We start from the raw sequence: 25,000 nt of genomic DNA on the forward strand, positions 1-25,000 counted from the left end.
ATTCTAGTAAAATACAGCCATGGATGACTCCTCAAGCTGACATGTCCTCTTCCATCCACTCTTTTCCTCCCCGTCAGGTTCCAGCATTCCCAGGCTAGCAGGCACAGTGAAGGTAATTGCACATCAAAAAGGCTTCAACATTTCAACCAGTACCCCTGTTACAGCATCTAACAAGAGGCACGAGTTGACCATGTCCAAGAGCAGTATTTCTCAACCTTTTATAACCAAACTACTGTCTTGTGTTCCTTTACCACTACGAGTTTCAGTTGCCACCAAATCAAGTACAGGTTGGTTATTTATGTAACAGCCATTTGCTTTGCTTGCCTCTTTGCTTGCAAGCAATGCTTGAGGCATCTGAAAGCTCATCTTCTGATATGTTACTCATGGTCCATAGGTTGAGAAACACTGTCATCCCACTCTCATTTAAAGACTCTAGGAGCAGGGATGTTTTGATTCTCCTAAGAGTGCAATCAGCAAGCTGAGGTTGAAGCCATTCCGGAACCTGCAGGCAACCTAGGATCTGGTACTTTGGTGACAGGAAATGAAGGCAGATGCAACTTTCCCTTTCTTCAGCAAATGCCTAACCTGCCAAAGAAATGTAGAAGTTCATAACATACCCTCTGAAACCGCATGCAGACACCCCCGTACATACATATATGTACTTACATGAATTTATACGTGTGACTAAATACACATATAAGCACATCAGAGACTGCAATGAGGTCCAGGAGCCTTTTCATCCCTGTAGGCATGAAATCCAATCATACCTTGAGCTTTGCTACTACTGTGGAAGACCTGCCCATTGACACCTCCTGGGATGTATCTGGACTGCCAGCTAATGCCTGCTTTGTGCTCCTCAATTATGGAGTTACTGCAGTGGGGAACCCCTAAGCCTACACCATGCAACATCAGACCCATGTCATGACTTGTCCTCACTGTTCCCCTAGTAAGGACAAACAGCTGTGGTGTGTGCAGATGCGCTTGGAAGCAGCAGTGTGGATTATGTACCTGATCTCCAGCTTTTCCAGAAGGAGCCATGTGGATTGGTTGATCATTGTCCAAATTTCGGATGCTTGGGTCTGCCCCGTGGTCAAGGAGCAACTGGACTATTTCTTTCTGGTTCTTGTCACAGGGCAATGCGGCTGCCATATGCAGAGCTGTGTTGCCATGGGCCTAATGTAAGAGAAGAGAAAGAAAAACAAGGGGAGAAAAAAAAGCTGTGCCACCTACTCAGAATAGTCCTGGAAATAAAGACTTGTGAGATGAGAGGTGAAGAGCCTCACATTGCTTCCTTGAGGTGAGAGAGTGTCCCTGCTCTGTCTCTCCCATGTACAGCTGCTTGTGCAGGAGATGTATGCATTTAGATTTTTCTTTCTCATAGATCACTACAAACTGGGGGCCTTTGATGCTTTGGCTACAGCTAGCATATAGGCCTATATCATGCATATTTATCCAGGAGAAACAATAGGAACTGTTTCACTGGGAAGCATTTCAGTCAGTCTAAGTGACACAAACCACATTACGCAGTGTTACCCATCACACATGTGCTATGCAAGGATTTACAACAGCAGACCCATTTGTGCTTCACACAGCCTCACTACTCCTTTATACTATCGTTTGCAAGTGCCAGAAAGTTGCAAAGAGCCTTGACACAAGTGAAAGCCAGTCCCAATAGTGTATAGGTTCTACACAGGGCTCCAACTGATCTCTTGGATACAAGGCATCTTTGACTGTACAAGTCCTCCCAGGCCACCAAACTCACAGCATTAAAAAGTGCTGCTTTGAAAGGTACCAGACCATCCTGGTAGTCCAGCAGCCCATGTCCCTCAGTGACTTTGGGCATGGACCGAACAGGGCTGCAGGTGGCTTGGCTCTGCAGCAGGCTCCACACCTCCTCTTTCCTTCTAGCACTCTAGACAGTCACTGAGTCCTCAGGAACAGGATTTGCACAGAAACAAAGGACAAACGTTGTTGTGCAGGCACAAGAGGGCGCAGGACGGAGGATGCAGCGATTTGCTGCAGAGAAACGGGTAGCACCAGACCGTGTAGAAATCCGTGCCCCTGCCTACTCAGGTATGACTGGTAACGGTTCTAAATGAGAAAGACCTAATAAGCAAATGCATAAGGCAAGGTATTTTTAGCCTGCAAGAAGTCTCATTTAGGCAGCTGTATACTTTTTTCCTCTCAGAAACAATCATATGCTTGTTACGAACATGGAATAGTTGGGCACTGATTGCAATGTGTATTGCTATTCCAGGTGTTAAAGGAATGCAGATGATTTTCAGGCCCTACTTACCACTGAGACATAAGGAACCCCGAAGCACAAAACAAAATAGCAAAGTCTTAGCAGTCATTCTCAAACAAAGCATTTTTTACAAGCCCTGAACAAGCAGATCCTTGTCAATTTTATCATCCCATAGAGTTAAGGGATGGCTACAAGCTCTTTATAGGACTTCTTGTTAAAATAGAAACATCTGCATTTGTTTGCTGCGTCTTTGTGGCAGGAGTGCTTGATTGCTTCCAAATCCAGGCATGGGGCTAAGAAAACAAGGCAGTCTCACAATGTCTTGATTTTATAGGGCTTATGTGAGATAATGGTCCAGAGCATCAGTATATGTGTTCTAGGAATCTTTCATAGTAAAAATACCTCAAAGGCTTCAATGCTTTTCTTCCTGTGAAATCTGCAAGGAAATGGATTTGGAATGAGACACCACATCAAGCAGTGCGTGAACCCAGGGAAACCACAACATGACCTCCAGCATCCCTGTTTTCTTGTCATCTTCGTATTTGGAAGAGCTAAAAAGCCAGGATGGGCATCAGACAACCTTGCCATCATACTTCTCACTGTCCCAGACAGCTCACCAACAAGACTGAAGACTCTAAGTGATCTTATCACAGTAGGAAGCTCTCACAGGATTGTGATCAGAAGACAACAGCAGGCTCCCATGGACAAGCTAGCACCTGCCTAATGGCTCTTAAAAGATACAGAAAGAATGTAGTGAAAAGGCAGCATAAGGGCCTTCACTGTACAGAAAAACAGAAACCCAATGTTATTACCCACAGACACAAACAAAACATGTTTCCTCCAATCCAGCAGAGATCTGTAAGGGAAAAAATGTGAAGCTGCCCAGTACCTGCTTCCCAAATGAGCAACTGAGTTGACAGAAAACACTAAATCCCTTTCAGATGGATACAAGCATGTGGATGCTCTATGGAGTACAAGCAAGGCTAAGAGACTGAAGCTGTTGAAATGAAAAGCTAACGCTCTGACCTTCTCAAAACAGGGATCCTTAGCCCTGTCCTCCCCTGTCATTTCCTGCTTAAGGGTACTCTTCTACAAACACCCAGAATCATGCACTTATTCCTGCTGAGAGGGGACAGATAGTCAAGAGGCGAAGCTCAGGCTCATTGTACAGAGCTATGACTCAGCTAAGGCACAGGAATGTCAGGATTTTTGCTTAGGAGGATGGGTGAAGCTGATACATCTGCAAGATAGTGTCACTGCTCAGTATCTGCTCAGAGGTGAAGTATGGGGCAGCAAGGGGATGGGTAACAACAGCAGCACAGGGAAGGCTTTTATCTTGCTTTATACAACCTGGGAATGGCTGTGCCCCCAGAAAGCCTGCACTGAGGAACCAGTGTTAGCAAAACTTCAGCTTAATAAGCAGCACTGGACAGAGTGCCTAAAACAGGGTCTCAAGCCCCTACAGTTCGATCTACTTGCCACAGTGCTTAGGCTTCTGTGTACTTGGCAAGGATGCTCTATTGTTTCCAAGAGCTGGTTTCCCCATGCTTCACATGCATGGCAATGTCAGCCACTGTTTCGCTGCCCATAGTCTGTGTCTGTCTTCTTTTACTGCTCCTGGCAGCTGTTAGGGCTTAGTGGGCCCTGGGAATGTTTTGGTTATCCAGGCTCAAACTTGCAGGCAGCCATCATAATAACCAGTTTGCATCCAGGCACAAACAGAGCCAGAAGACTAACACATAACATTTAAGGCAGAAAGAGCCACCATGCCCCTTAACTGAAATAGGAACTTTGTCCTTCCTATGAATGGCATGCTTGACAGGAGAGATTACTTGTTACATGGCTGCCCTAAACTGCTGTCATTCAGTATTATGTTGCTGCCAACACCAAACCATTGCATCATTGCAGATCTGTTTTCTCAGTCTTCAGCCTAATATGATGAAGTTCTTTTTCCTCCTTAAGTAACCACTTCCCACATTTGTCCTTTTCCCTGATTATCTCATTCTTGCACTGTAAGCTTCTGCCTCCTGGAAGAGGGATCTGTACACTGCTCTTGGCATCTCCTCTGCCTGTGGATGTGCACCCAAACCCTGCCCACACATGGCCTGACTCACCTTGTTGTTGACAAAGTCCTTGGACTTGAAAGCATTTAACTCCAAGAAGTATCTGAGCAGGGAGAGGTTCCCATCCTGCACCGTATAATGAAGAACTGTCTTGCTGCTTTTGACATCCTATATAAAGACAGAAAACAACAACAATGAACAGTTCTGCAGAGCAACCTGAAGATATTATATACATCAGAGAAAAGCCCATGCAAGCTCTGCAGCTCACACAAAGCACCTTCTTCCCTTCAGTGGCCCTCAAACTGTCCAGTTTTTGCTTCAAGCTGCAATAAAGTAACTCCAAAAGGCAGCAACTAACTCTGCAACCAGTCACTTTCAAGTGGAACAGGCTTGGTCAGGCAGTCAGCAGTTAATTCCTTCTCCAGTTCTACAGTCTGAGCATAGCACAAGTGTCAGGCAGGACAAACGGGAGCTCCCACACAAAGAAACAGCATATAATGGAGCTGATTCCTTACCCTGCTGTAGATGGAGGCTCCTGTTTGCACTAGGAGCTGGATACAGGACTCCAGATCCTCACTCTGGTGCTGAAGCTTTTTCTGCTGTTCCTCAGGCAACATCTGGCAACCCTGCTCTCGGAGCAGGGCGTTGTGGGCCAGAACAGCACAGTGGAGTGGAGTATGCCCTGGAAAAGTGAGTATGGGAGATGGTAATAATGGTCCCAATGACACTGTTTAAAAGGCACATGTTGGCTGGGGCTCTTCATCGTCTGCTCTGTTCCAATTGTGCATTGAATCATCAGCACCATTGATTTCTGTGATATTTGAGCACACAGCAAAACCTTACCCAGTCAGTTTCTGAGGCCACTCCGGCCTCCTAGCACACCACCAACTACAACTGAGCATCAGCCAACAAAATAGCCAGTGTTTATTTAACACTATCATAAAATATTTGTGCAAAGGGTTTTACCTTCAAAATCCTTCATTTCTAAATCAAGAGGGAATCCTATTGACAGTATAACCTAGAAACAAGAGAGAATTGGAAAATTTTAGTTCAGCAGAATATTGCCCAAGCCAAAATCAGTCAAAACGAACAAGATTTAAAACCAAAAAGCCAGATAACAATCATTTATCTACAGACTAAGGAGTTATTTGACACTAGATTTTAGTGCTTTGAATCTGTTTCCTAACAGGAACATTCAGGGTTACACAAGATGATCACGGTCTCTAGCTTTCTAAACCCCACCTAAGCATAGCATCCCATTAAATTCTCATTTCTGAACAATAAAATCAAGTCACTGCCCCAGCTCAAGAGTGTTAGCCTCCTTGCTTTCACCCTGTATTAAACAAAGGCACTGATAACATCAATTCGTATTTATTCTGAGTCATTCTTGACACGGATAAATGAAAAACTCTCCTTGACATGTACAGCTGATCTTTTAGATAATGGAGCTCATTGATTTTGGAAATTATCAGACTGGATTTATTTGCTTCTTTTTCCTGATGTGCAGCAGACGAGCAGAAGTGTGACAGGTTAAAACCACAGCTTGCTGCAATGGCTGCAGCAATGGTGATGCAAACCCTATAAATGTCATGAGATAGTGGTCTAAAGGTGAGTATTGCCTGGATTTAGAAGAGAGTAAAATTTGTAACTCTTTAACATAAGAAATTAATAGCTTAGATGTGAGACAGCCAAGTAGCTCCTTATATATATTATTGCAGGTAATGCAAGTTTTAGTCTTGATTAAGTAAAGTTGTTCACATGATAGCATCTTGGCTGAGAGGTTTTGCAGTGCAGTGACTGACGCAGAACCTTGCGGAGTCAGACAAGGCACAGGACAGAACCCTTCTACTGAAGGATTACCCAGAACAGTTAGGGCTTGTGCTCCCTTTTCATAACAATAATATAGTATATACAGATCAAATATTGACAAGTAGTTCTGAGCTGCCTGATGATTAGAGATTAGATGTTTAATCCACTAGGAAAAAGCCCAATTAAATAAACAAACAAACCATAACGCATTCCATGGCTTTGACCACAGTGAGGAGCAAGCCTGTATGCATTTGCTTTCTTTCATGTAAGGAAAAAAGCCACAGACAAAGCACAAACCACCACGGGCACTCTGGGAGCTTTTGTTGGACTCATCTGGATGTAAAGCACTTCCGCCACTGTATGAAACACCTGTTTTCCAAAGAAGTCCCAATGTTTTACATTAACTGCCTGCTCGTGACTTAACCCAGGCTGTGCACAAAGCAGGGTTAATGAATGCTGGAGATGGACTGCCAACTTAGAATCATAGAATAGTTAGGGTTGGAAAGGACCTTAAGATCATCTAATTCCAACCCCCCTGCCATGGGCAGGGACACCTCACACTAAACCATACCACCCAAGGGGTATTCCCTGGCACTTGCACTCACACATCCTCAGAGGACCTGTGAACAGATGCAGACCTATGATCTGCAGAACTTATATGCCCCCCCAGATACATTAAAGCCATTTCCTCTGTAACAGGAGGCTGATTTAGCTGCAAGTATAGCCTTGAAACAGGAATAACCTGGGAAGTCGATTGCTAACACAATGGAAAAGGAGACGTTGGTCAGCCTTCATTGCTTACTAACATCTTGCTTTATGAGGAAATTATTGAAAGACATCAATATTGAGACTTCATTGTAGGTTCATATTGCTAGCAATTAAACCATAAAAGCTTTTCCTACCTGAAGAACTTGGGCATAGCCATATGTTGCAGCAAGATGTAAAGCTGACTGCCCTTTGTTGTCTACAGCATTGACATCCGCTCCTGCCTGGATTAAATCATAGACAATAGCTGGCTGCCTGGCAGTGACAGCCACCAGCAGAGGAGTCTGGAAAAAGTAACACAGCAGATAAAATATGAGTCTAGAAGCAGATGCTACCATAGAACAAGGAAGAGGGAAAGGCAGTCTGGGCTGAATGGTACCTAGAAATGCAACAACTGTGGTGCATGAACCAAAGACAAATTTTGAATCCCACATATTAGGACCCACGGTGTCACGAGATGAGGGGTATTTTCCAGGTCTCTACAGTGTTCTTTGGCCATAATATGCATGACAACCCAAGTCTAGCATTTTTGAAACAACATTTAATGGCATTGAAGCAAGTATTATCAGTGCCCACTTCGCAGTAACACAGAGACAGCTAGATTTTTCAGAGCATCAGTTGTTCTCAGTCATGCAAAGCCCATGCCCATCCCAAACACAGCTGTTTGCAGGAGAAAGTGTTCCATATTACCTTTCCTCTGTGTTCCTTGACATCAAGTCTTCGCAGCAATTTCATGCGCTCTGCAGCTGCCAATGTATACGCCCTCATACCTTTAGCTGCATAAATATGTAGAATTCTAAGATAGTAAATAAAGACACCGATCACTGCTTGGTCATGAACCACCCTGGGAGCAAAGAGTTTTTCAGGGTAGCATAGCTACTTTGGGGGTTTTATACCCAGTGTTCCATAAAACCATACTATAAGCCCCAAAGGTCTTGATACTGACAGCACCCATTCCCATGCAAAAGGCTTCCTACCTCAAAATAACTGCAGTGTTCAAGAGCCCTCAGCACTCCTGAGCTTTGTCATGCTGTCTCCTTTCCACTTCAGCACTTTCTTTCAGGTGAGATTTGCTGTTGTGTTGGGAGGTATCCACATCCTCCACAAAGCCTAGTGTTGGGGCCCAGCATACCATATTGTACCTATGTATGTATTGCTTATTGGGGTGATACAGCCTTGTATGCATTGGTGATAATTTACCATCTAGGGCAGCAAACAGCCTCTTCTAAATGGTGTATTTGTAAACAGCCTGTTAAACTCCACTTCTTTATCAAAACTACTGGAAAGAGGGACAGTATCATGTGCATAAGAAAAGGAGTTGTCACTACCCATAGCAGTTAATGGGCTTGCTGCTGACATGGCCCTTAGTGATGGAAAACACACTTCACTGCTTCACTCCTATTGTCTGGCTCTATGGCTGAAGCTGGAGAGGATAACACATAGCCACTTGATACTTCCATTCACGCAGGTGCTAATTGCATGAACAGGTAGGTTTGCAATTCCCATCCTACAGGCAGTTGTGCCAGTCCCTGAGTTTGTTTCACTCCAGCAACATCTGATACTCTTCAGTCAGAAAGTGGTAGGGCACTTGTTCCTTTCCTCAGGCTATTTGGGACTCCAGAGTCACACCTTGCAATTTCAGGAAGTAGAAATGCAACTTTATGGCTAGGCTGATTTTCAGTCAAGCTGACCATTAGCTGTGGCTGCACACCCAAACATCCCCAGATATGCTAACAGAGGATAATAGTGACTGCAATAACATCTGTACCGAAGGAACACTTCTGTGAGTAAAGAGCACTTGAGTAAAGGGTGCCTCCAGGCCATGCTTGGACCATGGATCTCCTACTTCATCTGACTTAATGTGCAGAATTAACAGAAAGTCTAACAGCTGATCAGTGGTTCTAGCCTCTACATCTGCTACTGAGCTCATTGATTGCTAAGCCAGTTCTGGGTTACCCTTTTGAATAGGAAATAAAACACTCTAGGCGTATGGAAGTTACTGTAGATCTTTATTGAAAAAGATGTTGTCTCTCTAACCAGAACAACCCAGAAAGAAATTCTGAAACAGTTCATCATTGGTTTATATTCACACACAGAATTTACATGCATTGGAGTGAAAGAAATTTAAAAGCAGTGTTAGCAACCACAGGCTTGATTCACAACTACATTACCCCAGTTTTACCTACTGAATGTGTTTGCACTTATAAAACTGGAGTAAGCAGTGATGAACTAAGCTCCTTCTAATTCATTTCTTTGCTGGGTTTTTCTGCAAATGTAAGCCACTGATTTCAATGCACCTGAACTACTGCTATTTTCAAACAACTTTATGATCACTTACATGATCTATTGATTATATCTTCCAGATTTGTCAATATTAAATAACAAAATATGCTTTCAAAGTCCTCAAGACTTTCAACCTGAGCTTGCAAACCTCACTCAGGCATAAAGTGTAAGGTCACTTGACATACTGCCTGGGTGACAACAGGGGTGCTGGACACCAGGTAATAAAGAGTGCAGTAAGTTATTTTGCAGTTAGTCTTGCAAATAATAAAGTCACCTGAGGATCCTGGGCTTTAGAAAGCAGAAAAACCCAGAGAAATTGTGTTCACCATCAAAGAGACCCTTGTTTATTAAGAAAACAATAAAGAGTTATAGAAAAGGATATCTTCTGCAAATATATTTGCCTGTGGCATGGCACTCCTGGACATCAGCAATAATATTTACAGTTGCAATAGAGGACAAAGTAAAGCTACTCATCTTGCAGGAAGGAAATCAGAAAGCTATAAAGAAAATGTGTGTACCTGCGGGCCTGTGATATTACAGCACAGAGAAACGTTCCATAGCAGTAAGGCACAAGGGAAGTTACTCAGGTTCTCTGGCTCAGCATGACATCACTGACTTCACACTCAAATGCTACAGAACGAGTTACACCTTTGTGTGAACTCAAGTGTTTCATCTAGGCTACTTCATGTTGCTCTGTAAATAGGGATGTCTGATTGCACTGACATTTAGTTCAACTGTATTGACTTTCTGTCTTCAAACTAATGCACCTACCAGCACCAGCAGAACAAAACTACACTTTATATTTGTTCTATTTTCCAAAGGAACAGTTCACTTTGGGGAAAAAAATGTCAATTTAGACCCCGAAAATGTTTTCTAGTGGCTCAGATCAGGTAGAGGTTTCTGCACAGACAGGGAGGTGCACACACATCAGGCATTTACACTGAGCTCTGAAAAGCGATCCTACTGAACTAGGTCTTGTTGATATTTAGAGGTAAGTGTACCTTCAACAAATGCTACAGTTGGCCATGGCTACACTATTCTATTTCAGTTTGAGACCATGCCCTATGTGTGAGGATGAAAGTGACCTTGTGCTGATGCTGGGCACAAGAATTATACAATACCAAAAGCCTGCCTGGGAGAGGCAGCAGGAACCATAACAGCAGAGAAAACTTGTGCTAAGCCTCAGAACAAAGCAAGTTTCACACAACACACAAGTCATGGTGTGCTAAAGGTGGATTCCAAAATCACAAGTAAACTTCCCACCCCCAAGCCTACTTTTCCTCTGTACTCAAAATTCACTGTGGTGCCAGATGGAGTATTGAGTAGGGGAGGATCAGGCCCCAGATGCACAACTTAAAGCCCTTCAACAGAGAGAGCATGGTTTAAAACATACGTATCATTGTCTTCATCTTCTAGAAGCAGCTTCTCAATGGGCAGTGTGCCGATGACTCGTCTGGCATCCTCCAGCTCCTGTGGGGCTGGCTCAGGAATGGAGATGGGCAAGGGCACAAACTGTGGCCCAGAAAGTGTGGAAGAAGCTGTCTGGTACTGCAACGTGGAGGCTGGCAGTGCAGAGAGGGGCTGAGCCCATGGGAAGTATGTGAGAGGCGGCTGCTGATCCGTCACCTCAAGCTGAGGCACTACAGCGGGGGTGGTACTTCGGGGCTGTTAAAATGGGAGAGAAATAAAACACAATAAACCCATTGGCAACGAGGAGCAGAGGGAGAACACAAACCCAGAAGCTAAGGATGCTTGGCCTTGCTTTTAACATCCCTTTTCCTGTCTCTCTGGGTAAAGTGTTATATTGAGTGTGAGTTTTCCCACGCTGGCTCCCATGAGAGCAGTGGCTTGTGGGTGTCCCAGGTGCTTGCTGCCAGTAGATCACAGTCATGTCAAGTTCCCTCTAGCTTTCTGTTCCCACTCCCACCCTCACTGTAAGCCCATGAGACAGTTACACCCAGTGCTGAAAGCTGCATACTTTGACAGTCTCCCTCCCAGGTTGAACGCATGGCCACAGCTTTGCTGCCACAAGGCTGAAGGCAGCTTATTCTGGCCTCTGCAATAGTCTATCCTGACCAGCTCCTGGCAGCCAAGGCAGAGCCATATTTGAAATGACAGTGAAGGCACAATGTACCTTGGCTGACTTGGTGTCAGCTGCAACCACTGAACTGAAACACTGAAAGGAAAATAAGCTGCTTGAGTTCAACTGGAACAGAATTTTCTGTCCTTATCTTCTAAGGAAGAGTAAATCACCTTGGGTCAGGTTTTGTCCAGCCTGAAACCAAATATTCTGCTATGTTGATGTGCTGTTTTGGCCTTGTTTGGAAATAAATAACGATACTGCTTGATACCCTGGATACTGCTTAGGACTGTGCCCTAATCCTTGTTCAGGCAACAGCATTTATTACTATAATGTGCATCCACTCAGTGAACTACTTTAATTCTGCTTCCTCAGCTATTCCAAATCCAAGCAGAAGAACAGCTCCTCAAGTTGGAAGTGATGACAAGAGTACATGTAATATTCCCTATTATTATCCTTGAGCTGCAAACAGTACTCTCCTACTGTAAATAACTATTACAGACCTGAACAAACTCAGGGCAATAGTAGTCCTGCTGCTGACTTGATGAGAGATGACTCATTTCCCAGGACAACAGCACAGAACAGTGTATGTGTTAATAACATGGAAAGTCTGGAGGAGTGCAAAGGGCTGGGGAAATGGCAGAGAAGTATGCCCGACTTCATTGCAACCACAACTCTTTCTCCAGCTCAAACCACACTCATGCCCACAGTGCAGACAGAGACGCCACTAGAACAACTATTAGCATGGATGCAAGGACACACAACATTATAGTAATTAGATAAATTGCACTAGTTACATTCGGCAGTCCCCATAGCTCTCTCTAGAAGGTGAGGAATTGCTGTCATTTGTACCTAGGTATTTTAGACTTACTGCAAAATTGGTGATCAATGGTTGAGAAGTGTAAGTCAGAACAGATGAAGGTCCAACCAGTGTGTAACTGGGACACATAGGCTGAACATACATGTCTGCTGTGTACGGGCAGCCAACTGCTTCATGGGGCACATAATCAGGGTAAGTGGTCCACTGAGTTAAAGGCTGTAAGGATGAGGGAGAGGGCTGGGAGATCCAGCCAGAACAGAGTGGTCCTTCATCTGTGACAGGCAATGCAGAGGCAGCAACATCCATATCAGTGCAAGGCTGGCCTAAAGAAAACAGGATAGGATTAAAACTCAGTTCAGCATAGCCTTCCCTGCAGCAGGGCTGACAAACACTTAGAAAGTCAGGGAAACATTACCCATTGGTGAATAGGAAGGAAGAGGCTGGTGAGGCAAAACAACCTAGAAGAGAGAAAAAATATTCAGAGATTAAGACCATAAGCACTAAATTCAACCCCCTCTGAGAAGCACTGAGTGACAAAGCATATTAGCTATTATCAGATGATTATCAGCTACTCCTTCAGTGTCAGTGCCTGAATAACTGCCTCTATAGAATTTAAGCTTTGTGTTGCAGAGGGAATTCCTCTTCAGAGAAGAGCAGGTCAATCTCCTTTCTCTTGATAGACAGCTAGAGGTAGGCTGAAGCTAAGGAACAGATAGCCAAGGATGGCTCTGGCTTGTCTTTTTGTGCTCTTGAACAAGCTGCTTCTAAGCCACTTTCTGTTCTAGGAGTTAGATCCTGCCAAGTGCAAAACACTTTCACTTTTCCATTAGGTCAATGCTGATCAAAGCTGTTCAGCACCCTAAAGGCACTCCACCTAAAGATATGTTTAGTAGTATCTCCAGGTAACATGAGGATGCACTGCCTTCAAAATGCTTTAGAGAAGCAAAGATTCCTTTCACTGCCAAAGTATTGCCAGCTCATGCCAGACCTGGTCAATCACTGAGTGTCTGAGGAAGACCTTTCTGCTGGTGTTTGGTTTTTCTCCTACCGTTGTAGCTGCCGTTGCATTGGCATTATGAACATTTCCCCGTTTCCTTTTCAAAAGCTCCTTCACTGGCTCTTTGACACGGACACCTTGGTAGGGGCGAGGCTGCGGCTGCTGTTCGGGAGCAGAAGCTGAGAACAAAAACACAAATGCAGGTGACTTGTTTGCCTTTCCTGCCATTCCCAGAGGCACTGCACTAGTCAAGTTGGCTGGAGTCTTGGTTCATAAACATCTTATTTCTTAACTAATGATGTCTTTTGGCCCATACATGACATCAGGCAGTATAAGTGTTCTCTCTGCCATTGCTGCTTGGATGCTGTGATCACACAGATGGATCATGAGGACAACCTAACTTGAAATAAGTAGGACTGCAGTTCCCTTCAGTCACTAACCTGCAGTGCAGTGATTTATACCCATGAGAAGGACAAATCAGACTGAGCATACCCAAGAGGTGTATAATATAGGTGGGTTAGTAGATATCAAGCCTATGACATATGTAATTTCTGGCAGGCAGATAAAAGAAATTTGGATAATCAAGAGAAATACATTATATTTTATACTAGACACAACCCCAATTAGAAAAACATCTTTGTTTAGGAAGCCATGTAACTCATCACTAGTTTGACACGCATACCTCATAGCTTTGAGAACAGGCAGCTATATTTAAATGCCATCCTGGACCAGAGTCATGTTTCTGTTCCAGAGCTTTGCTCCTCACCTGGCCAGGGGCTTTATAACTTGGTGAGCTGGGATGTGACACAGCTCCACAAACAATTATATTGACACATCTCAGAGCTTACATCCATAGACTATGCTCTGTTTTAAAAGGCAAAGCTTACGACCAGTTAAGCAGGCCTATCATGAAGCCCTGCAACAAATGAAAATAGAGGAAACACAGTTCTTTATAAGCTAGTATTATCAACCCATATTTTACATTAAGTATTTGGAGGCAATTGACAGCAGAAGGAAACCATAGAATATGAAAGCCTGGGGAGGCCCAGTATTTGTAAAGCCACTGATAGCACTAGTAGCTACCTACCCCTTTTACTGCACTTTGTAAATATTCCAATTGATAAGATTCCATTTCTCAAGATCACCTCTGGCCTTTGGTTTCATGAAGTACAGGTGGATAACCAGCTCAGATCTTGAAATATTATTCCACTTAGGAAGCATTTATTCAGGTTTACATTCTGTGCTTCACATCACAGAACAAGATGAATCATTTTACTTATCTCTCACAGTTACATGCAATTACATACACACTGGGATGTTTCTGTAACACCTTTCTGGGGAGTGAAAAACTGAGTCTAAATACAGACATTTTAAGTCAACATCGGTATCTTGATTGGCCATTATAAATACTTTTGGTAGCAGACAGCACTGTGTTTGTGTGTTGAAAGTTTGTCTTTGTTACCTTTATGCATATTGGGAAAATACTGTTTTAAAGTAGCAGCTGAAGAGATGATTTTTCAGCTTCTGCCTGATCCACGTTTGCTTTCTGTGGACATTCTTTATGGGAATTAAATTGGATTATTTGCATTCTCATGAATCCTGTGGCTTTGGAAATGCAGTTAAAGAGAATTAAGGTCACTTTTATTCTGCATACAAGCATCCACGAGGGCTTTTAATACAGTTGACATTTTGCTTTTTAAATTTAATTTGTATTAATTTATCTGAGTGCAAACAATAGACAGTGTTACAAAGTGCCATGGTATGAGCTGTACTGAGAAAGCTGAGAAGGAGCTAATACTGGACAGGAGGTCTGAAATAAAGACAATCACAAAAGTGCTTCATTTGTTTTATAAGAGATTTATTTACATTTGGAAATTATTTATTTGTACTTCACTTTTCAGGGTCAGACATCACTGTTGCTCCTTATGCTGTGTGAAACATCCACTCTGCCAAAGCAAATATGAGCTCTGCTATAGACTGCATGAGAAGCAGAACTGTACCTCTTGGGTAGTATCTTATCCCTGAGTCATCACACCAGTCTGAAAAGGCCTCCTTGCAGAATTAGGGTGGGGAAGGATAGTAGTTTCTGGCTCCATGTTTGGGGGATGGGAAAGAAGAAATTTACTGTAAAAGCTGACAAATATACCTATTGAGGGTTTCCGGTGTAAGCAGAGTAACCCCCAAAAAAGAGAGAAAAGAAAAAAACCCCAAAGTCTGCAGAACATATTTCAGTTCCCCCAAGCTGACCTACAGGAATAAAAATAATGCTAGCACAGCTGCTTTTCCACTGTTCAAGTGCATACCAGGTCTGAGCATTACAGACAAACCACAGCAAAACTGCATTTGTCTTCAGGGTACAATTCCTCACAAAGCAAAAGAAATATGATCATTTAAAAGCAATTTGAGAAAGAATGACAATTAATGTATCCTGGACTTAGCAGTCACCAACTCCATATACCAGGGTTGTCTTAAGAAGCTATGAAGCCTACCTTGGTCCAAGTTTCAATTATATGTTCCTTTAAATAATGACCTGCAAATGCACCATGGTCTGCATGACCAAATTCCATTGAAACAAATGAAAGCAACAGGAACACCTGGGCTCCAGTGCTCAAGTACTCGCTATGTTCTGGCTTCTCTCATGCAATTCAAGGACTACAAACCAGCCATATGCTGTTTCTTAATAGGCACTGGATCTTGATTTGCAACTGAAGTTGGAGCAGTATGAAGCATCAGAAGTCAAGATAAAAAGGAAGGAATCTAATCCAGCCAATATGAAACTTTGTAATAGTTTCTACCTGTAAATATATTCTGGATCACTGCAAAGTTTTTATCAGGTTGCCTTTACACATTTATGGTGTGTGTATAGGCTCATGCTCCTTTCATTAATGTTATCACTTACTGTGTTTGCAGACTGTTGACAAAAGCCCAGCACAAACCTCGAAGACCTTTGAGTAATCTTTCAAAGCACCTGGATAACACAACAGCTAATGAAAAGGTACTAAATGCAGCCCCACTACCTGTAAGTATCAAGTGACAACAGAAGAAATCCCATAATGTCTGATTCCAGACCACTCTGCAACTCGGCCTGAAAACATCCAGACTGCACAGACAAGCTCGAAGGTTGCCAATTTTCGTGGGCTCTGGATGAAGATTTGACAACTCCATTAGTTCTATTGTTAAGGTCAGCACACTCATCACTCTGCATTGGTTATCCCTCTGCAAACGGTTTGCACCTAAGAAAAACCAATTCTTCCTGCTGAGTCCAAGCTGTGCTGAACATGGCAGGCACAGACAGTGGTGATCCTGCTGTCTCTTTTGGGGAGCAGCTCCAAGCCAGCTCATGGGCTGACAAGAGCTTCACAACATGCTTCATAAGACCCATTGCCCAAGGTGAACTAAATGCTAAGCAGTTCAGTGTGTTGGGTGGTAAGCCTATAAACGCTGGCCTTCAGCTGTCTGTGCTGTGGAGAACCTGAGAGCTGTCCAGAGATCCTAGTGCAACAGTCAATGCTATCCCTTTTGTCATTATAGTTTTCATCCTCAGATTGTCAGTACAATATCTATATGCAGGTACAATCTTTTTAGATATACTTGCTTTTTAATAACATCCATGAAATGCTGGTCTGAGTAAAAGCTCAGACAAGGAAAGCATACCAAGGCATTGTCAAGCAATTAAACCAAGCAACTTCAAAATGCATCTTCCTCTACAGTTTTATTTAACCACTGCTGAAGTTGGAAGGAAGGGCAATGGCAAAACAGCTGTTGGAAGACTACAAGTATTGAAGCGTGACAAGTTTCAGATCACTAAACTTCATGTTAGCACCACTGGCCTTCACACACACATGAACTGCACATCAGTTGAAACCTTCATCCTTTCAAACAGGTCAGAACCATTTCCCATCAGGTAATTTTCAGTTTGAAATACACTGCTAACCTTCAAGAGCTTGCAGGACTACCTGCCTGCAGCAGCAAATGACACTCTTGTCACTGTGTCAGAGGATTTACTCTTTCTTTGCTCACGCACTGACATGTGATAAGCTTATCAATTGATCAGCATTAACAGTGCAAACATTCTTCTCTTTTCTTCTTTCACCTCCAGTAAAATAAAGAATGGAAAGGAAACATAACCGAAAACCTTTTCTTATTTGCAGTAACACCAAAAAACAAGCAGCAGCTCTTGAATAACAAGAAAATGTTAGATTTCAATTCACAAACCCGTGAGTTTCTGGCTTGGATCCTGAACACCAAGTTACATTAGGCAGCTGCTGACATTTTTATCATACACAGTGAACTTTGGGTAATAAAAGGGAAAAGTGCCCTAACTTTGTTTGCCCTAACTTGGATGATTAGCCTCTGATCAAACTTACAATACAATAAGACATCAATGCTCTCTTCAAATACTTCAGCATGATTGTCTGTATTTTACATTGTCTTCAGATTCAGAGTCCTCCAACAATATATTTACATATTTTTTAAGTGTTAAAACTAGTAATGTTATTTTAGGTCTGTTACTGCTTTGGAAATTAAGCATGTGATAAGATGATTAGTTCCAACATCAGAACTGAGACTGCTGCTTTTGTGATATCGATAACATTGGATAGTGCATCATAGATCACAGTGGAAAAGTGTTTTTATGTAACGCAGCTCTTAAGAGCTAGGCAGGCAATCCTTTGTATGAGAACTATTTAATCAGCTGCCCTTGTATTTACATCCAGCCTACCTAACCATTCATAGTAGTTGATCAGCAAGGAAAGACAAGGAAATCTAAGTCCAATTCTTAGCTCTGCCAGGATCCCTGTACAAAGTTGAGGGAAGGGTCACCCAATTGGTAGATCTCCAAAGGAATTTGGCTGCCCAAGGATAAGTGCTTTGATGGAACTGTAAAAAGTACTTTTCAGTGCTTCTAGAAACCCCTGCACAGGAGCATCTGCAGCCCTTAGGCAGTTAGATCCCCCTTGAAACTTCAGAACTTGAAAAATCTAGACAACCAGGAGAAAACCCCACAGTTCTTATTCCTTTTGGCTTTCTTGTGTTTGTACTGTCCTTATGATAACCACTTGCCAGTTCCCAGAGTCGTATTTAGATGGTGCTGGAAAGGTAATCCAACTGCAGCCATTCCCATGGCAACAGGCAGAACTTGGATGCTTTGACTCTAATCACAATACCAGTACCTGTTTATGCAAGGCAGTAAGTAGTGTAATATTTGTTCAGGTCTCTGTGCTCCCTTCAAGCATTGCCATCCACTTGGGAGGCTTAAAGTGCACTGCAGAATGAAGGTCAGAGGGACCAGAACTTTGGTCATCAACTCATGACCAGAAACTAGTTGCTTGTATCGGTTATAAGAGGGATATACCCTGGAAGATGCTGAGCACTAGGGATGAAGAACCTGAATTACTCCCTATCATTTTACTATCTGGGATCTTGGACAGTTAAATGAATTTCAGTGCTTGCTTTCCCTACCTTGGATTTACCACAAAGCAGAGACAAAGAAAGATGACTGTTTTTTCACTCTTAACATACTGCAGGGAACTGTATAACTGGCCGGCAAATAAGGACAGGGCTTCACACTGTGAAGTGACCCATCTGCAGCTCATGCCCTTAGAAACAAAGTTAGTTATTGCTACCAAGACCCACCTTAGTGAGTTGTGTTGGTCATAAAAGGGCCTGGCAGCTAGTCAGTACCAGGTCCTTTGTACCTGCCCTAAAGCGACTAATACAGACCCGAACCATACATTTTCTGGCTGGCCCTCATAATGCCATCCTGCACTCAGACACAAAATCACGTATGGGTACAGCATTGCCAAATAAAACATGAAACAAGTCAGAAAATGTTTATCCATAGCCCATTAGGCTATTGCTTGCTTCATTATCTTGTCAATAGCCTTGCCATCTGAAAGGATATGTTCAAGGCCCCAGGTTTGCATGTTATGGCCCATTCTGCAGATGAGCATGCAGCTCTTTTTGTGCATCTGACACATTCCAAATCTCCTTTGAAGTGTTACCATTATTTTTTGTAGACAACCCTGACAAGGAAAATTGGACAGGAGCAGATTATTGTCTGTTCTGTTTGTCGCACTAGAGGTGGGTATTTCAACGAGGATTTAGTTAAATGCAAAGCACTAAACAAACATCTGCAGAGAATCTGCCCTACAATAAACAAGAGAACTCAGAGCATGAGTGAAAGAGCCGAGTGATGGTTCATTGCTCAGCACAAGGAAATAAACTCAGTAGATTTCTGAGCATAATTAAATCAATAGACTAAATATTTCACTTACTTACCAACACTCAGTATCACATTTGACTGGGTCTTTCTACTCTCTCTCATAGCATTAGAGCTACCGAAGTCAGTAGTTTATTTCAGAATCATGCCCAGTATCTTTATTTTGATAAAGATGCTTTTACCTACTTGCAGATTGGCAAACATAATGTTAACTTTGTATTTATCCACCTGGATAACACAAATCAAGGGGAGATCTGAAGACAAATGGAAAGCAAGATAAAAGGCTGGCTAGCAATCTCTGCTGCTTTGATTACTCTATCACACACACCCTGCCAACAAACACACACATACACAGAAGCAAGCAAATTGTTTCTAAGGGCCAAATTAGACATGGATGCACCTGCCATGTAGCAGTGAGGGCTACAAACTCTATCTGTTTCAGGAAAAGAGAGCCCCTGTTACGAAGGGGAAGCTGAGATAGACAGAAAGTATCTTAACCATAAGTCTCACCCGCATGTCCCAATTCCTCCCAGCCCATAATACTCTTTCCATTTTAGTAACATAAGTTTTCCATTTAATTGCTTCTGTGGTCATCTGTAGAGCCTGACACCTGCTTTGTAAAGCATGGATGGGCTCAGCTTTCATACTATCCATCTTTCCTAGTGGGGTTTTACCAAAATTAAAACTCAAGGGGCAGTATATTGCAGTTTCACCTCTCAGTCTCATTACCTGATACTTTCAGAAAGGCTGTACAGAGCCCCACATCTGTTGTGGGCAGAAAAAGCTTTATGCACTCAAAAAAAGCATTTGGGAAGAGGTTTTCAAAGGTGCGAATTCATGCATCTCAGTTGCATGGGAATCCAGGCACACCTAGCCAAAAGCATCATCTAAAGGTGAAACTCGTGCAGAATTTCAGCCTTTCATAACAGAAACCAGTTGTAAAATACACTCATTTTGCTTTCACAATACAACATGAGGTAACTATCTGCACAGAGACACGTAAAAGGAAAGCAGCTGCTGCTGCCCATTAGATACTCCCCATCCCTGCCAGCCTGCAGAGAGGGCCTGCTTCCCTTGGCAGAATCCTGCCAAAAGCTGGGAAGCCCCAGCCAGTCACTTCACTCCTGCAGTGGGAGGGGATGCTTTCAGGCTGAGACACTCACTGGGGTTTTGCTGAGCGGAAGCCCTGGGCCCCACTCCTGCAATGCAGTGCACTGTGCCGTGACCTGAGGGGATCATTTCCAGTGCACAGGGTGAGCCATGCGAGTCCCTGGAGGACCACAGCACCCGAGGGCAGGGTCTGGTAGCTTTCCTTCTGTCCCTGTAGCGCTTTCGACAGAAGCATCCCCTAAAGAAGCAGGAAACTGCCCACAAGAAATTCCTCCTGGTGAGGTCACACCTATTTAAATGAGTTCTTGTGTCACTCTTGGGCTTTCCGTTTGGAAGAGGGTTTTTTCTATGGTGGTTTTTTGTTGTTGCTGAGTTTTACTTTTTTATAGCTAGGAAAAACATACGGAAATGATAGCATCCCTTTTGAACCCTCCTATTTTACTTAAAGCCACTTTTAATCCAAGTCAAGACATCCTGATGGAGCAGGTTGCCAGGGCTTCTGTCTGGTCTCCTTTCACACAGGTACAGATAGAACAAAAATCTCTGCCTCTGCTTTCAAGCTGACACTTGCACTTGACTGGAATTAGAAATGCAGCTCCAGCCAGGGAACCAATCCTGCAGCAGTAAGGCAGGATTGCCCTAGCATCCAGTGTGCCACTTGCTTCCCCTGGCAGCATGATGGTACATAACCTACTAATATTCCTCAGTTATCCTGCTGTTTAAGCCTATAAAGTTGGACTTTATAATTGTCCTGTGTTTTTAATCCACTCTTCTCCAGAAACCAGGTCTATACTATGTTATTTGCAAAGAAGCCTTAGGCAATAAAATGCTTGACTCCAGCTGACTTCCACTGGCATTTCAGTTTGTGCCTCTCTCTTCCTTCTGGATGAGTTATTGCCAGATCCCTGCTGTCTCTAACAGATCCCAAGTGGAATAAGGTTCTCTTTTACATGTACTTGAGTACACGGCCCTGTGCTTCTCTAGCCTAGTTACTGCATAATACAGCAACTTAGACCACAGGGTGAGAAATGTCAAACCCTGCCATCCTTTCCTGGGAGTGCATGGCTGTGTCAGCCTCGGCCTCATGTACCTGACTGTCTGGAAGCACTGTACCACAGCTGTGCAAAACAAAACTGTTCCTCTTGCCAGGATTAGAGCCATCTTTTTCGATATTGAATATGGGATAATTGTCCCATACTTGGGTAAAAGCTTCACCCACCCCTAGGAAGCTCCCCACAGGCTTACTGTCTATCTATCTATGCAGGATGCCCCTTTGCCAGAATACCCAAGTAACTTCTTTTTGTTTTAATTGTACAGAAACTCTCTGCATGGCAGAAGAGATCTCCTCCTATTTCCTAAGTAAGCAGCAGAGCAGAGCTTTTATGCTTCCCCATAAGCCTAAGGGGCTCATGCAAGCACAAACCAAGTTCTCTGGTCACCCGTATTGCCTCTGGATCAATTTATATTTTAAAGCAAGCCAATGACTCACATGTGGGCACTGGAACATCCGTGTGGTCACAGGTGGTTTGGACCAGATGGTGTAGGACATGTGAGGCCACAGCTGATCTCACTAACAGGAAATATAGGTGCACCAGAGACACTTAAAGGTCTTGATGCTTGACACTAAAAAGAGGCTCACAGAGGTGGGAGAGCCACCTATAGAAATTCTGCCTCAGCCCTCTGTGTCTTAGCTAATATTAAGGCAGGCTGCTCTAGTAACCAGCCCAGGAGTCAGAGAGAACAGTGGACACTTCACTGGCTGCTTCATCTGACCAGTGTGAAAAGGATTTCCTCAGAAACAGAAGTCAAATCAAGGCAGTTGTGTCTCATTCAGGCTTTCCAAAGAGTCAGAAAGCACTGCTATAACAGGAGATTCCAGTTTAGAGAAGCTCAGGGAGGATGGAGGGACAGGCAGGTATTGGCCAGTAGTTGTCTTGCCTAGAAACTATCAACAGGGAGTGGCTGACATCAAGATACAGGTTTTGATCTCTTCTCAGGAAGGCTTGTCATTTCTGCTTACTTTTGAAAGCACTGCATGTGTCAAAGTAAAAATGCAAAGGAGTTAAATTCATTTACCAATGTTGTTCTACCTAAAAATAAACCCCAAACAAACCATTAATGCACTTCTGAGATGGAAGAATAGATTAAAATCTTGAACCTAATCATCCTCCAGTATGTTCCACATCATATACCTACTGATTCTGAAAACAGCACAAGAGAAAATGGAGAAACAAGGTGTGTTGCCATAGTGCTCCCGCTTGATGCTTAATACTTGTAAGACAAATTGAAACAGGATTGAATAAGCAGTCAGAGTTTCTTGCTACAGCATGTTACAGTCTACAATATCATTTCACAAATAGGCGTTTGAGCTTCCAAAGTGTTCAACTGAGAAAAAGGCAGAAATGGGTAACAGAGAAAACAGACTTCATCATTAATAAGCGTAGAATGGCGTATGTGTAGTAAAATGAGCTCTGAACAACTTACAAACTATTATATAAAGATTAATGTTAGTACCATATCAGATAAGCGCCTGGCAAATGTTTAAGCAATTAGCTTCTTTCATTTAGGTATATTTATTTATTTATAGGTTAATGTAACAGTATAGGTTAACGTAACAGAAAAAGACGGTAATACAGTTGCAAAAATGAGCATCATCTACAGATCCATACAGTGAGACTTAATAACTTGTAAGCAGCAAACACCTACCTGTATTATGATCAGTAAGCTATTCAAGCAAAGGTGGGCCAAGAGGAGTGAAATTATCTTGAAAACAAGAAAACTGATTTCCTGTAAAGTCATAATTGTATTGCCCTCAACTGCTTTGTTCCTTATCTTTTTATTAGTTGAAAAAAGTACATATCAAAAAAGGCACAGAAATAAGATTTCTCACAGGTTTCACTTTTAAAAAGGAAAATTTTCTGGTATGTAACCACCGTAACCTTTGATATCATACCTGCATCCTGTTATTGTTTTTATGAATCATAGTCTTCCACTTGATTCATAGTGATGAATGCCAACAAAGCAGCAATGCCGCCCTGTGATAATATCCCTGCTGGAAAATTAGCATCATGCCTTATCATTTGCCTCTCGAGACATGCATCTCTTCATGAGTATTATCTCCCATACTACCCTAATGCTCATTTATTCATTACAATCTTCAGATACCACCACAGTTATGATAAAGCAAACCAGAGGTCACTTACATTTTTGCCAGTGCATATTCTGTGTCGGGACGAGGTCTTTTTTCTCTCTTTGGTGAAGATGGGTGGCTTTTTAATAGCTAACGTGTGTTCTACTCCTTTACGGGGATGTGATAACTGACTGTCAGGATGTTTCTTTGAGCTTTTTAAAAGCCCCATGTTCCCGCTGAGCCCTGTGATGTCATCACATCCTCCAACCACAACCACTTCTATAGTTTCCCTTGTTCTATGTTGTTCTTCATGATGTTAAGCAGTTCCAATAGCAGTGAACTCTGGAAGATATTATGCACAAAGAAGGCACTTGATATCACCAGAATGTATTTGAACAATCGACCCTGGAATCTGCCACTCATGGGGCTTTTCCCATAGGTTTGCAATATTAGGCCAAAAGGTACAGCAGAAAAATCACAAGAGTCTTTTAGTAAGATTTTGACCTTCTGTGGCACTAAGGATGGTCTTGTTTCACATAAGACAGCATTCTGCTCTTCCAGATGGCGTAACTATTGTCTCCATACACTTCAGCAAGACTGAACTAGCCCACACACCATGTTTGCCTGCCCCTTTAAATGTGCAACACTTCTAAAACACAAAACTGGAGTGTTTGCTCCTGCCTTATGAGAATCTCAACTCCCTGGGGCCACTAAGTTTGAACTTATGAGGAAACACCTGTAAACACTTCAAGCCTCATTAAACGAGGGCGTCTGTCATTTAAAAAAGAAGCTTTTTTCGGGTTTGTTTTGTATCAAAATACAACACTTCCTACTAAACAAGAGATGGCCCTTCCAAAATAGCTTGCAAAGCCAAAGAAAGCCTAGGAGAGGCTTGCCCCAGGAGTTCAAGTGAATTCTTAGCATTAATAACAGCACTATGATATCTTACCTGTTCATACTATTGCATGAGCCTCTTAAATCTCTTAACATTCTTTCCTCTAAAAATCAGACCACCATGATGCATTTTCACAAGTAACCCCAAGTTAGGAGCTTCATTCCCAGATAAACCTGTTGGAAGCTGCACAGTGAGTTTAGGATTCTGGCATTCCTACCTTCCTCTCGGGTTTTCAAATCACTGAATTGCCACAGCCCCAGTTTGCTCTCACGAATTGCTCCCATATAAAGCATGAGGCAGAATCTGGTCAGATCTTCAGCTAGGAGTCTATTGAAAGTATTTCATCCTCTCAGGGATTCCAAACACCTCTCAGCAGCAGGTCCATTTTGTCAACCATCTTGCAACATTAGGGTTGCATTTAATGGAAAACCTCAGATTAATCAAATTAAGATGAATGCTTAATTGTATTCCCTCAAAGATTTGTCCAGAAACCACAAAGAAGCAAACCCCAAAGCATACGGAGTGAAAAGAAATAAGGCACATGTACCTCCACATTGTTGCTCTCCAAAACAGCACCTACCCC

General features: G+C 42.8%; 2 protein-coding genes across 3 annotated transcripts; both read right to left on the minus strand.

The window, feature by feature from the left end:
- NFKBID (NFKB inhibitor delta) lies at window positions 1-7,798 on the minus strand. Its single transcript, XM_005143476.3, is given in 8 exon segments — window positions 1-585; window positions 1,009-1,173; window positions 4,360-4,476; window positions 4,824-4,990; window positions 5,275-5,326; window positions 7,020-7,166; window positions 7,573-7,713; window positions 7,715-7,798. Coding segments are annotated over 8 exon segments (945 nt in total). The 3' UTR covers window positions 1-513.
- A 1,077-nt stretch (window positions 7,799-8,875) lies between these two features.
- POU2AF1 (POU class 2 homeobox associating factor 1) lies at window positions 8,876-23,731 on the minus strand. 2 transcript variants are annotated; one of them, XM_031044123.2, is made up of 5 exons: window positions 23,596-23,731; window positions 13,114-13,241; window positions 12,481-12,523; window positions 12,117-12,388; window positions 8,876-10,830 (listed from the first exon to the last, which is right to left on the minus strand). In XM_031044123.2, the coding sequence occupies exons 1-5, from the start codon at window positions 23,609-23,611 to the stop codon at window positions 10,519-10,521; spliced, it is 771 nt and encodes a 256-aa protein (XP_030899983.1). In that variant the 5' UTR covers window positions 23,612-23,731; the 3' UTR covers window positions 8,876-10,518. The 2 variants fall into 2 exon arrangements, with proteins under 2 accessions (XP_030899983.1, XP_030899982.1); XM_031044122.2 differs by lacking the exon at window positions 23,596-23,731 and having other exon boundaries at window positions 13,114-13,324.
- Window positions 23,732-25,000: the final 1,269 nt, after the last annotated feature.

Source organism: Melopsittacus undulatus, chromosome 15 (assembly GCF_012275295.1).
Source record: "Melopsittacus undulatus isolate bMelUnd1 chromosome 15, bMelUnd1.mat.Z, whole genome shotgun sequence".
Classification (NCBI taxonomy): Eukaryota; Metazoa; Chordata; class Aves; order Psittaciformes; family Psittaculidae; genus Melopsittacus; species Melopsittacus undulatus.

Coding starts and splice junctions, on each gene's coding strand:
- POU2AF1 (XM_031044122.2), bottom strand. CDS start 13,290: ATGGCAGGAAAGGCAAACAAGTCACCTGCATTTGTGTTTTTGTTCTCA. Junction 12,524..13,113: donor ATGCAACGGCAGCTACAACG/GTAGGAGAAAAA, acceptor TCTCTCTTCTAG/GTTGTTTTGCCTCACCAGCC. Junction 12,389..12,480: donor TCCTTCCTATTCACCAATGG/GTAATGTTTCCC, acceptor TGTTTTCTTTAG/GCCAGCCTTGCACTGATATG.